The sequence below is a fragment of the Cannabis sativa genome, chromosome 6 (assembly GCF_029168945.1).
Source record: "Cannabis sativa cultivar Pink pepper isolate KNU-18-1 chromosome 6, ASM2916894v1, whole genome shotgun sequence".
In the NCBI taxonomy this organism is placed as follows: domain Eukaryota; kingdom Viridiplantae; phylum Streptophyta; class Magnoliopsida; order Rosales; family Cannabaceae; genus Cannabis; species Cannabis sativa.
This window is the reverse complement of record NC_083606.1, coordinates 4,021,437-4,035,178: the sequence shown is the minus strand read 5'-3', so window position 1 is coordinate 4,035,178 and position 13,742 is coordinate 4,021,437. Positions and strand designations below refer to the sequence as shown.

The window sequence follows — 13,742 nt, the reverse complement described above, 5'->3', positions numbered from 1 at the left end:
ATAATTACTACAAAACACAACTTAAGAGAAGTATTAATTACAACATCCTATTACAACCTCTTAGTCAACCTTCATGCTCGAAATCATAGCTTATTTTTTCATAACGATATTTATTATAGTTACAATATTATTCATGTAAATTCTTTAAATTTTTTGAATACTTTACAGTATCGAAAACAGAGTTGCTGATATTCTAATTTATAACGCGTGTTTAAAAAATTTCAAATCTAATCTCGGTACTATAAAATATTTAAAAAAATTTCAAAAATTTACAAAGATGATGTTGTAACTATAACGAACATCGTCGTAATTTTTATTTTTATTTTTTGTGAAAAAAATTATCCTTGCATATATTTTCGATCATGGGAATTGACTAATGTAGTACTCTTTCATATTCTAAATACATATTGTATGCTGAAATAAAAATTGTGGGCTTTTAGTGGATTCTATTACAAAATAAGTATAATCATGTTTTTTATTAAAATATATTTATTTAATAATTTATATTAAAGAACAAAAAGCTGGAATAGCTCAGCTGGTTAGAGCGTGTGGCTGTTAACCACAAGGTCGGAGGTTCGAACCCTCCTTCTAGCGCTTTTGCATTTTATTTTGTTATGTTTTTTTAGGTTAATATTTCTTAAGAGAAAAACCATTATATGTTTGGTTAACATTAATAAGCAATGTTTGACACGTTTGCACACAAAGATAGTGTATTAAAACTCTTAATCTCTCATGAAATAATTAACAATAATTACATTTAATATTTAAATTGACATTATGTGCTGGCATTTTATTTACTTAGTCAAACTCAATCATTCAAAAAACCATATTTTCACTCTTTCATTGTTACAATTTAATTGGAACACACCATTCATTAATTGTGTATATGTTTGGTATGCCGTATTATTGTATAATATTATATTGAATTATATTTCATGTAATATTTTTATATAAAATTATATGTGATATTAGTTTTTATGAACACTTAAATATACAATAGTTTAATATAAATTAAAGTTTAACATATTATAATATAAAAATATAACATATAATACAATTTAATATAATATAATACAATACAATACGACCCAATAAAACGTACCAAACTAACTTTAATTAGAATGATTTACTTTTAAGTGATGAATTATGAAACTCAATAGATCATATTAATTATCTCCAAACGAGTAGTAACAAACCAACTAAAATCCATTTTTTTTTAATAATTAACCAACCATATATTATATATAAGGTCAAAGCAGTGTCCAATTAATATCAATTTATCATAGCCCAACAACTGGCCAAAAATGAGCCTAGTAATAAAACTACATAAATAGTAAAAACACTTTCTTTAGTTAAAGCCAACCACTTATACTAATATATAAACACATATTAATTACATAATCCCATTCTTAAATCGATCATATATGGATTTTATGATGTTCCCAAAAATTTCAGCTTTGTTGGGTTTTTCTTTTGTTGTTGGGTCTTGTTTTTTGATTATTGGTATTTCAGGTAGTGATTTTAACAAAGATTTTGATGTAGTTTGGGGTGATGGAAGAGCTAAGATACTCAACAATGGAGAACTTCTTAGTTTGAATCTTGATAAGGCTTCTGGTTCAGGATTTCAATCCAAGAATGAATTTCTTTTTGGCCAAATCGATATGCAACTCAAGCTTGTTCCTGGTAATTCTGCAGGAACTGTTACAGCTTATTATGTAAGTATTTTTTTAATAGTTAAAGATAATATTCATTTAATCAAAATTCATTAGACACTATAAATTTCAATAATTAACGTGAATTTTTTTGACAATATATAAATTTCAACAAATAATATATTTGAAAAACCAAAAGTAATTGGGTGCCTATTGAGTTCAATTTAGGTATTTTATTACCGTCAAATATTAATTTAAATATACTAATAAAAACATGACACACGGCTAATAACTTAATATTACACGGCCAGGTACAGAGTTCTATAACTTAAGTACTATTACCGTCAAAAATTAAACTTAAGTATATGCTTCTAACCGAAAGTTAAACTTAAGTACTTATACTAGGGGTGTTCATCCAATCCAATCTGCACTATTTTGCTCATAGTGCATCCGATCCGCACTAAGTGTAGATTTCAATTTTTGGATCCAATCCAATCCGCACAATAGTTCAAATCTAATCCAATCCAATCCACAAAAGTACAGATTGGATCGGTTACTTTGGATGAGTTACTTTTTAATATTAAATTATTTAATATTTATGAAAAAATATTTTTTTTCATAACTAGCAACAAAATAAAACAAATTATAGTCATTTTATGTCTCCAACAATACATTAAAATAAATAAAATAATAAATAACAAATTTAAAGGAACAAAAAAAATTATGTATAAAAAATATTTAATTTTATTTTAAATTGTATGTTAAAAAAAATATAAAAATAGAATATACATTTGATCATTTAAGTTTTGCAATATAATGGTATTATATGCATTAGACTTTTAAATTACTATTTTCTTTACATTAAAATGTTATTTGTATATATAATTTTTTTAATTTTTTTTTTTATAAATACGTGTGAATTGGATTGGATCGGTTACTTTTACATGTCAATTAACATCCAATCCGTACAAGTGCGGATTTTGAATTTTCTAATCCGTACAAGTGCGGATATCCGCACTTTGCGAATTGAATTGAATTAAATAGTGCGGATTAGATTGGATTGCTATTTTATGAACACCCCTAATTTATACCGTAAATTCCTCTTTAAAATTTCACCAAAACTTGTAAGAACTCTTACTAACTGCAATGCAATATTATCATCTAAAACAATTTGAATTACCAATAAAGAAACACTTTTATCAATAGAATCAAAAGAATTATTTTCTAATATATGTAGAATTCAACAAAATCTTAAACTACATAAAAGTAACACAACACAACATCTAACTAATCCATCTACAAATATAAAACCACAACAACAATATATATATATATTCCTATTAATTTTCTTTTCCAAATTTTCAGTTATCATCAAAAGGGCAAACTTGGGATGAGATTGACTTTGAGTTCTTGGGAAATCTAAGTGGTGATCCCTACACTATTCACACAAACATATTTACTCAAGGCAAAGGAAATAGAGAGCAACAATTCAAATTTTGGTTTGACCCAACTGCCAATTTCCACACATATTCCATTCTTTGGAACCCTTTGAACATAATGTAAGTATACATATTAAAAAACTATAATAACTTTTCAACACCATCCCTACCTTATTAATTGTAGTATAATTTTATTTTTCTTGTTTAATTTTCAGCTTATCTGTGGATGGTACACCAATTCGAAAATTCAAGAACTTGGAATCGAAAGGTGTCCCATATCTAAAGTACCAACCAATGAGATTATACTCGAGTCTTTGGAACGCAGATGATTGGGCCACAAGAGGTGGTTTGGTGAAGACTGATTGGACCAAGGCTCCTTTCACAGCCTCCTATAGGAATTTCAAAGCCAATGCTTGTGTTATGAACTATGGTTCATCTTCTTGTGGCTCTAACCCTGGACCATCCAATCCATGGTTCAACCAAGAAATGGATCCAAATGGTAAGAAGAAGCTAAAATGGGTGCAAAGGAATTACATGATTTATAACTATTGTACTGATACTAAGAGGTTTCCCCAAGGCTTTCCTATAGAGTGTAACACCACTTAATCATGGGATTAGTATTGTGTTAAATACAAATTAGTTTACCTAACTACATTAGCATTAATATCATAAGAAACCACTTTAGGCTATAGCCAATGAAAGTGTAGTATTGTATGGTTTTAAATTGCATAGTATGTAATGACTCATGAGTATTATTAGAAAATATAAGATATACCAAATTTGTATTGAAATAAAACTTAAAGTTACCAAATTGTTAGTTACCCATTAATTAATAATAGATATGCTTTTGTAAATAAACATAAATGTCCTTATATATTAAGAAATAATCAAATCATGTATTTTTTTTTTATCACAAAAACTAAAAGAAATAATATATTGTGTATCGATAAGTTTTCCTCTTAATTATGAATCTAGCTACTGAATTTTGTCTCCCTGTATTTTTTAACATGACCAAAATCTCTCTCAATTTTTCCTTTGGCAAAAATTTCTTTTGAATTATAGCAACAATTGTATGCCACTTCTATTATATTTCACTCCTTTTTTCAGGCCATAAGATTAATTGCAATGCAAAAGTTTATATAATTAATTGAAGTTAGTTAAAATTAAGCTTAGTGTTAATTAGTTTTAAGAATGCAGATATTAAACCTAATAATTTATTAGTGTAGCATAACATAACATACATGTATTTACTATTTTATGTCTACTCTCGAATTATACCACATTAGTACCATAATATACAGGTATTTTGTGTCTATACTCTCGAATTACGCCACATTAATACTATAATATACAGGTATTTTGTGTCTATACTCTCGAATTACGCCACATTAATACCATAATATACAAGTATTTTATGTCTATACTCTCGAATTTCAGCACAATAGTACCATAAGTGTACCACTAGGAATTAAAAAAGCTATGTACCCTAATATATTACTGAAAAAAAAAGACACAAGTCTAAAAAGGATTTGTAAGCAAATCTTGTGGCGGTGCTAGCTGGTTTGAGAATTGAGACTTTACTTTAAATTAAAATATTAAAACTAGCTACATCAAGTACATACCAACTATTATTTCTTATAAAATAAAACTATTTTTTTTTTTCGATTTCTTTTAATTAAGTTTTATGTATTAATCCACTCCAGCCATTCAATTTCTTCATCATATAATAATATGTATATTATATGATGAACAAAACCGTGTTGGGCCAAGCCAACTGCATATAATGCTGAATGAACTGGCCACAGCTGATATATATACATAGCTTAGCTTCACTCTTTACTTTTAGTGAACCTTCCTTTGCCTATTGCTACTTCATTACCTAACCATATCAACCTTTTAGCTCTATCCTACCATTAATAATGCTATAAATACCTCTTCTCATTCAAAACCATATTCACCAATCTCTTAAACTCTTCTTCAACTCTCATATCTTACTTTACAAACACTACTCATATATCCTTTCATGGCTTCTCTTTCTTCTACCAACTCAGCTTTACTGTTGGTTACTCTTTTTGTTTTTGGCTCTTTTGGGGTTTATGTCTCAGCTGGGGATTTGAACCAAGATTTTAAGATTACATGGGGTGATGGCAGAGCTAATATTGTCAATAATGGAGAGCTTCTTACTCTGTTGCTTGACAAAGGGTCAGGCTCTGGATTTGAGTCAAAGAATGAGTATTTGTTTGGCCAAATTGATATGCAAATCAAGCTTGTTGCTGGAAACTCTGCTGGCACTGTCACTGCCTATTATGTAAGCAAAACTCCAATAACCTACACAATCTTCAACTTAATCATTCATAGAGAGTTTGTTCTTATTATGTTTTTCGTGTGAATTTTCAGTTGTCATCAAAAGGGTTAACTTGGGATGAGATTGACTTTGAGTTCTTGGGGAATCTCAGTGGTGATCCTTACATTCTTCACACCAATGTGTTTAGCCAAGGCAAAGGCAACAGAGAACAACAATTCTACTTATGGTTTGATCCAACTGCTGATTTCCACACATACTCCATTCTTTGGAACCCTCAACACATTGTGTAAGTACCCCTTTACTTTCCAAACTTCTTGACTAGTTTTACTCTATTTTAAGCTTGACTTAATAGAAACATTTACTCTGTTTTTCAGCTTCTCTGTGGATGGTACCCCAATTAGAAAGTTCAAGAATTTGGAATCAAAGGGTGTGCCATACCCAAAGAACCAGCCAATGAGAATCCACTCAAGTCTTTGGAATGCTGATGATTGGGCCACAAGGGGTGGTTTGGTTAAGACTGATTGGAGCAAGGCTCCCTTCACAGCCTCATACAGAAACTTCAATGCCAATAATGCTTGTGTTATGAACTCTGGCTCATCTTCTTGTGCTTCATCAAACTCTCAAGCTAATTCAAATTCATGGCTCAACCAAGAGTTGGACTCAGCTGGTGAACAAAAGCTCAACTGGGTTCAGAAGAATTACTTGATCTACAATTACTGCACTGATTCTAAGAGATTTCCCCAAGGTTTCCCTATAGAATGCACCATGGCCTAAACAAAAGATGCCAAAATAAACACATCTCATAAATGTGTTTTAAGAAAATTTGATTGTATTTGTGTAGATTATTTAATTTGTTATATCAATAATACAATTCTTTTATTCATTTTGTCACTATTAAAATTAGTGACATAATTGTGAATCGTGATTTTTTTTAATACTTTTCATCTTCTTTTCCATTTAACTTTTGATGGAAGGAGACTTTTGAGATTTCAAAGCACAAAATAAGAGATTTCAAACTACATACTAAAATTTTCAACTTTTTTACATTTATACTGTGGGTAGAATTTTTTTAAAAAATATTGTATAAGTTTCATACTGTGTACTGTGTTAAATTTTCACTGTTGTTTTACGGTTGTTTTTTTAGTTGTTCTACTGATGTTTTTAATTGTTCAGTTTTGTTATTTTACGGGTGTTTTAAGTTGTTTTATAAAAAGACAATATTTTTGTAAAAATCTGTGTAACAGTAAAATTGTAAACTTTAACCTAAAATCTAGTATTTTTTGTAAAAATCCCAAAAATAATCAAGAAGAAGCCTTAACCTTGAAGTTCCTATAGGAGACTTACTTTAATCTTTCTTAAACAAATATTGTGAGTATAATGAATAATTTTTCTGTTTCATCTTTTTTTTTTTAAAACATAATTTTACAATTTATATACTTTTACAAAATGGGTCCATTCATGAAAAAAAAAATAATCTAATTTATTTTATGGTCGTCTATGTTGCAATAACTTAACATACTCTGAAAATTTTTGAGAAATTTAACATGTTTAAAATATGGTTCAAAAAGTTACTTAACATGCCTATAAAATAAAAGAGTCTTCCCTCCAACAAACTATCTTAATATTATGTTTGATTTTGTTAAAAAATATTGAGTTTCATTAAAACTGAATTTATTGTAATTAAACTATGCTCAAGTGAAGAGACAATTAGCAAACTTAATATTATGTTTGTTTTTTTGTTTTTTGAAAAATCTTAATATTAAGTTTGATCAAACACAAAATGATGTCCCAACTGTTTTTTTTCCTATTAATAACTAACATAACGGTAATATAAAACTACGTAAACACACAACTCTCTTTTTTTTGTCTCACTTTCTCAGAAAAACACAGTCAAGTTTTTCTCCAAGAACAATGGAGAACAAAACATTATTGTTTGGTAACGTAGTGAAGAACAAAAACACCTTCTTCCTCCCAACTCCACTAGCAACTTTGATCAAAGCAATTCCAATGTTCCAAAGAGGAACTCTTTACATCAGAGACACAATACTTTCCGAGCCCCAAGGGTTTCGCAGGGTTAGGCCGGTGTTCATGTATGACGGCGGTGTCAAAATCGAAGGACAAGAATGGAACACATTTGTCAGAGATCGCGGGATTCGAGTTGGTGATGTTCTTCTCATGAAAACTACTCATAGTCATAGTTACCCTTACTTAATAAATCTCAGACTGATCAGATTAAAAATCCAACCTAACAACTATGACAAAACTCTAGTTACTCCTCGTCTGCCTAATCCTAATCAATCCCATGATCATGATCATGATCATGATGATTTTCTTGATTATGTGAGTTTTCAAATTAAACCATTTTTGTGTATGAAGATACTGAGCGAGGATGATTTGAGAAGTGATCATTTTCATCAAATTGAAATGCCAAGAGAGATTGGAGAAGTGATAATGGAAAAAGCAGAGGATTTGATTGAAATCTTGAATGAAGATGATTTTGGGGTTCTTGTTTACGGGAAGAGCTATGATATTATTGAGACTAAGTTGAAGTTAAGAGCTGATGGTGAAATTTTGTTTGGTAAAAATTGGTCCCAATTGGTTGATACACGTGGCCTTAAAGCTGGAGATGCTCTTCTTTTCGGGGTTGATCTTCGTCGACGTGGCATCATTACAGGTAGTGTTCGAGCTAAACAAGATCAAGGTCAAGATTTTGTTATCCCCCAATTCATCATCATGGTCATACTTAGCTTAACTCAACTCCTACATTTTGTTCTTTCTTTCTTTCATAGTTATGTTTTTGAACTAATTAAGCACATTTTGCTTTATATATCTTGAACAAAGTTTAATATGCAAGACTTAGTTTGAAAAGGGTATGTTGATTTATTGGGTTTGAGAAAAAAATGCATGAAATGACAGATTTTTGGTGTTAGTTACAAAACCAGTTGTAAAATAGCTGCAGAAGACTAACCGAAATAACTAACTCAATATCAAGACAAGCAGTTAGTTAACAACAGTAAAACAGAAAAGAGTAACTAACTCAATATCAACACAAGCAGTTGAGATATTTTTTCATATATAAAAAAAAAAAAAACGTTATATTTAAAAAAGGAAATATATCTTTTATGTATATATATATATAGCCCAAGCTGTAGAAAAAAGAAATTGAGAAAGAAAGAGAAGAGAACTAAACAGAGATCATACAGCATGAATCTACCACCTGGTTACGTGTTCGCACCCAGCGAAGAAGAACTGATTGTTCATTATCTTGAAAACAAGGTTAATGGACACTCATTACCAATGCACATCGATGAAGATAATGTCTACTTGTATAATCCATGGCAACTCATACGTAAGCATATATACTATATATCATTTATATTATTATATTATTATACTTGGCTGGCTCTTAATTATATATTAACTATTTTTATATATGCAGAAAAATATCCATTGCAGAGGTTCGATGAGGGTTGCTTATACTTATTTAGTCCGCTACATAAATTATCAGAAGGTGGAAACAAACGACCTTCTCGATCAGCTGGAGACGGACACTACAGAAGTTCGAGATGTTATCCAATAATCTCCTCTGAAGGCAACACAATTGGCTACGAAACACATCTAAAGTTTTATATGGGAAAACCATCTAATAAGGATGATGACGACAACAAAACTAATTGGCTTCTAACAGAGTATAGATTAATGAACAAACAACCAAACAACAACAACAAGACTACTCTTGATGAATGTGTTTTGTGCAAACTGTACTATAATGGAGATGGAGAAGAAGATGAAGATGAAGATGAAGATGATGAGAGTAGAAAACGAAAGAGATTTACTACATCTACAACAACAGAAGAAGATCAAAAAGAAGAAGACAACAAGAATAATGATCCTCTCTCTCTGTCACAACAACAACAACAACAACAACAACAACTAGTAACAGCAGCAGCTCCAAATATTATTAATGATGATAATCAAATAGATCAACATGAATCCAATCCTCCTAATCCTAATCCTAATCCTAATCTATCAGTAGAAGAATGGGAATCATATTTCAACATTACTCTAGATCAACATTTAGAAGAAGAAGATTTAGAAGATGATGATGATACACTTTTCTTTAATCAGCTCAACCAAGCAGACTATCCACCGCAACACTACTTCGATGATCCACCATATAATCTTGCTCCACAACACCAACACAATCATAATGATATTGACAATCATATCCAAAATCTTCTTCAACTTCTGAATCACAACTGTGAGAATGAGAACCACAACTCCAACAACAACATCATATTCTAAGTGTTTCAATTCATTTCTATTACAACCACAACAACAACAACTTCAATCAATACAACATCAACTAATAACATAATTAATTATTATAATTTTCTCATAAACACATGCATTGTAATTTTCTTCAACTATAATTAACACATTAATCATGTAATCTTCAGTCACATTTAATTAATACATAAATATATATTAATTAATTCTTTCTTTTTCTTTAATTGGGAATTATTCAACTCATAATATATAACTACTCTCTAAATGCATTAATTCACTTGAAAAAAGCTTCAATTTCTTACAATATTAATTAACTAAACCAATTAATTCTTTCATCTTCAATTTCTAAATTCAAAACACCAACCCAAAATTGGAAGATTATTAACAAACGAAACTATAATAATTCAATATACTAAAATACATTGACTGTAATCACAACATTAATTGAAACTATTAATTAACCACAAACACTAGAAAAGATTAAATCCATCAACCTCCGAATCCCTACAGAGTTCGTCCTTGAGTCTCCGCCCTGAATGTTCTCCCTGAGAACCTTGCCATGCCTCTAGTCTTGCCTCCTCCCTTTCCTCCTTTGCCTCTTCCTCACATTTTTGCTTCCTTTCTTTCTTTTCTCTCTCCAGTTGTGTTATTACCACCGTTGGATTAGGTTGCCATCCGCAGCTTGCCTTTTCTCACCCTTAGATTAGATTACCTTTAATTATGAGAAAAACTGATTCAATTTAGCCAAATGTGTTTGTTTGGCTATGGCGCCAAATTTCACACTCTTTTTAAGGTCAAATTAACACTACCTAATATTCTACATCCAACTCTTCAAAATATATTTCCACAGCATCAAATAATAACTATATCCTATTATTAAATTTAAATAATTTTTAAAAATTTCTCTTAATATTCTTTTTACAGAAAAAGTTAAAAAACATAGTACAAATATATATTTTATATAAAATAAATATTATTAAAATTAAGAGTCTTTAGAAATTTTTTTACAGCATAAATTTAAAATCATAACAAAAAATTGATAAAGAAATCATTGAATTTTTTATTTTATTACATTGGAATAGTTTTTCCTTCATTTTTAAAAATAGTAGAAAAAATATTTTATTGGAACATCATTCCAATACTTTAAAATGCAACCAAAAGGAATGGAATGAAAATTGTTTTCTTTTCATTCTATTTTATTTCAATATTTCCAACCAAACGCCACCTAAAACTGGAACGATTCTCATTCCACAATATTCGGTCTTCTACTTACGTGATATATTTACACATATTGTACGTGATATACGTACAATATATCACTATAATATACGTATACTATTATAATAATAATAATAATATTTGCCCATATTATTATATAAAAAATTAATAATTAATGATAAATATCAACATTATTATATCACACATATCACTATTATTATACCCACATAAATAATAATATTTATCAAAGTTAAATAATAATTAACACAATAGAATAATATCTATATATACTTATTAAGCATTAAGCACATGCCAAGAAAAGTCATTATATTTTCACAAAAAAAAAAATCTCATATAAATTTAAATCCATAAATATGTAAAATGACAAAAATACCCTCAATGGTAAAATTTACAGAAATACCCTTTCGAGTTAACAGATATTACAGCCACCATTGCCATATACACTACATTGCGTTTCCCATGAAATATCTATTGTAATTTTTAATCAGAATTTTAGTTCACCTGCCTCAAAGTTCAATAAAAAATAAATAATAGGACTCACAAATAACCACAATAATTTGAACTCCACCATATAAGCTCAACTCAATCTAAACAAATCCACAAACTAATTTTTCAATATACTTGCATCATTTAACCTTCTCTACTAATATCAACAACAAATGTTTTAAAATCAAAATGACTTAATTAGGCTATAATGTTAGATTTAAGTAAGGGAAGATGAAAAAATCATTTAAGCTCAACTATGTTATAAGTTTTTTTTTTTACATTCCAAGAACCTTAGTTTCATTACAAACTATCCGGCCAATCCCTACTTAATATAATACACAAAAGAGATTTATATTGTTGCAATCCACACTAAAATTAATTTACTATTCATTTTTTCTCTTCTTCTTTTACTTCTTCTTTTTTTTTTAGAAGAAAAAGATTGCAACATATTAAAACATTCTTTCCACAAGCAAAAGTAATGTAATATAGACAAAAATAATGGCTTAACAACTAACACAAACAAAAAAAAACTAATTAAAAATTTGTAAGATCTCCCCCAAACTAAATATACACATTGTCTCCAATGTGAAACTAAAAAGCATAGAGGAAGAGAATTTACCTCAAGACCACGCCACATCAATATGGCGGTGGTGGTGGCGACGGTGGCCACTGATATGGTGTGTACTGCGTCGGATATGTGAAAAAAGTTCTCTACATCTGGGCTCACCACTAGTCTCTAGACCAACTCATTCAGTTGATCTACCTGAATCCTTTCATCCTCATGTCGCAAGGCCATAAAGTTGTTGAAATTATTATTCATGCTTTGCTGACCTTTAATCAAATACGAGTTCTGGGCAATAAGATATTGTATGTAAGGATCAGGTCCACCACTCCTAGCAGGCATAGGGGCTGCTTGAGAACTGCCGCCAAATTGAATTTTATTAAATTTTATAGTCTCTAAATTTTTTGTATATTTTTCTTTTTTGAGAGTAAAATTTTTTGTATTTTTTATTTTTTTTATGAATCTTACTTATATTATATCTATATTAGATAGAAGTTACGTTAAGAAAGCAATCTCAAAGAGAAGACTACTAATGTTAAGAAAGTTTTTAAAAAAATTATATATATTTAAGGATTTTTAATTGTGTGGCTTGAAGAAACACAAATAAATAAGATATTTAAGAATTCTTAATTGTTTGCCTTAAACAAATACAGATAAATAAGACACCTCCTTGTGAATTCTTTTCTTTAGACGTGTGATCCATGTTTAAAGGCTTCATATGAATCTAAAACAACTCCTGGAACTATAGTCCTGCAAGAGCCAATAGTTAAAATTGTAAGCCAAAGCTCAAAAATATGAGAAATGACTCCAAACAATTCCAGAAACCTTTAGCTTCACTCACATTGGCCCGTCCTACCAAAATTAAATCATCGGCAAAGAATAAGTGAGTTAGCACCGGGCCACCCCTACTTAACTTAATACCCTTAAATACACATTTTGCAAGATCATCTTCCAAGAGTCTAGATAAAACTTCAGCTGCACAGATAAAGAGGTAGGGAGAAAGAGGATCCCCTTGGCGAAGTCCACAAGAGGGCATAATCTTGTCCACCATTCCTCCATTAAGGCACACATTTAGAGATGTAGTGGAGATGCACTGGGTGACCCAATTAGGAAACTTCTGGGAAAATCCATACCACTCAAGAGCTTGATTAATGGCTTCCCAGTTTAACCTATCATAAGCTTTAACAAGATCAATCTTTATTGCAAAATATCCCTCCTTGCCTGTCTTCCTGTTAAAAGAGTGGATAATCTCCTGTACTATCACGTTGTTATCTTGGATATTCCTCCCCGGGACAAAAGCCGCTTGAGTAGGGCAGATCAAAGAAGGGAGGATAGGCTTTAGTCTGTTTGCAACTATCTTGGATGTTAAACTCTATTCTATATTAATAAAATTCACTAATTAAAGTGAATAATATTGTATTAAGAAAAACATAGTTATATAATATTTTGTATTAAGAAAAGTAGTTTTAACATCCATTTGATGCAATTCTAAATCAAAATACGCAACTAAGGCCATAATAATTTTGAATGAATCTTTAGTAGAAACAGGCGAGAAAGTTTCAGTGTAATCAATACATTTTCTTTGAGTAAAGCCTTTTACCACTAAATGTGCTTTAAACCTTTCAATCTATCCATTTTTCGTTTTTAAAATTCACTTACAACCTATTTATATAAAACCATCAAGTAATAAAACTAGCTCCCATGGAGTCAATCTCATCATCTGTAGTTGCTAACCATTTTGAAGATTGTGAACTATTAAGTGCTTCACT

General features: G+C 29.8%; 3 protein-coding genes and 1 non-coding gene across 4 annotated transcripts; all 4 read left to right on the top strand.

Moving 5' to 3' along the window:
- The first annotated feature begins 520 nt into the window (after window positions 1–520).
- On the top strand, window positions 521–594 carry TRNAN-GUU (transfer RNA asparagine (anticodon GUU)). Its single transcript has one exon. It is a non-coding gene; the product is annotated as a tRNA-Asn (tRNA).
- A 715-nt stretch (window positions 595–1,309) lies between these two features.
- On the top strand, window positions 1,310–3,887 carry LOC115724652 (probable xyloglucan endotransglucosylase/hydrolase protein 23). The gene is made up of 3 exons (XM_030653991.2): window positions 1,310–1,715; window positions 3,018–3,211; window positions 3,307–3,887. The coding sequence occupies exons 1-3, from the start codon at window positions 1,425–1,427 to the stop codon at window positions 3,695–3,697; spliced, it is 876 nt and encodes a 291-aa protein (XP_030509851.2). The 5' UTR covers window positions 1,310–1,424; the 3' UTR covers window positions 3,698–3,887.
- A 1,057-nt stretch (window positions 3,888–4,944) lies between these two features.
- LOC115725277 (probable xyloglucan endotransglucosylase/hydrolase protein 23) lies at window positions 4,945–6,279 on the top strand. Its single transcript, XM_061116890.1, has 3 exons — window positions 4,945–5,399; window positions 5,489–5,682; window positions 5,771–6,279. Exons 1-3 carry the CDS (start codon window positions 5,115–5,117, stop codon window positions 6,168–6,170), a joined length of 879 nt encoding a protein of 292 aa, XP_060972873.1. The 5' UTR covers window positions 4,945–5,114; the 3' UTR covers window positions 6,171–6,279.
- Window positions 6,280–8,496: 2,217 nt separating this feature from the next.
- LOC133039046 (NAC domain-containing protein 41-like) lies at window positions 8,497–9,883 on the top strand. The gene is made up of 2 exons (XM_061117855.1): window positions 8,497–8,745; window positions 8,836–9,883. Exons 1-2 carry the CDS (start codon window positions 8,601–8,603, stop codon window positions 9,699–9,701), a joined length of 1,011 nt encoding a protein of 336 aa, XP_060973838.1. The 5' UTR covers window positions 8,497–8,600; the 3' UTR covers window positions 9,702–9,883.
- The last annotated feature ends 3,859 nt before the right edge of the window (window positions 9,884–13,742 follow it).

Excerpts from the sequence above, each read along its gene's own strand:
- LOC115725277 (XM_061116890.1), top strand. The coding sequence starts at position 5,115 with ATGGCTTCTCTTTCTTCTACCAACTCAGCTTTACTGTTGGTTACTCTT. Across the intron at positions 5,400-5,488 it reads GCACTGTCACTGCCTATTAT|TTGTCATCAAAAGGGTTAAC; the intron begins GTAAGCAAAACT and ends GTGAATTTTCAG. Across the intron at positions 5,683-5,770 it reads TGGAACCCTCAACACATTGT|CTTCTCTGTGGATGGTACCC; the intron begins GTAAGTACCCCT and ends TCTGTTTTTCAG.
- LOC133039046 (XM_061117855.1), top strand. The coding sequence starts at position 8,601 with ATGAATCTACCACCTGGTTACGTGTTCGCACCCAGCGAAGAAGAACTG. Across the intron at positions 8,746-8,835 it reads TAATCCATGGCAACTCATAC|AAAAATATCCATTGCAGAGG; the intron begins GTAAGCATATAT and ends TTATATATGCAG.
- LOC115724652 (XM_030653991.2), top strand. The coding sequence starts at position 1,425 with ATGGATTTTATGATGTTCCCAAAAATTTCAGCTTTGTTGGGTTTTTCT. Across the intron at positions 1,716-3,017 it reads GAACTGTTACAGCTTATTAT|TTATCATCAAAAGGGCAAAC; the intron begins GTAAGTATTTTT and ends CCAAATTTTCAG. Across the intron at positions 3,212-3,306 it reads TGGAACCCTTTGAACATAAT|CTTATCTGTGGATGGTACAC; the intron begins GTAAGTATACAT and ends TTTAATTTTCAG.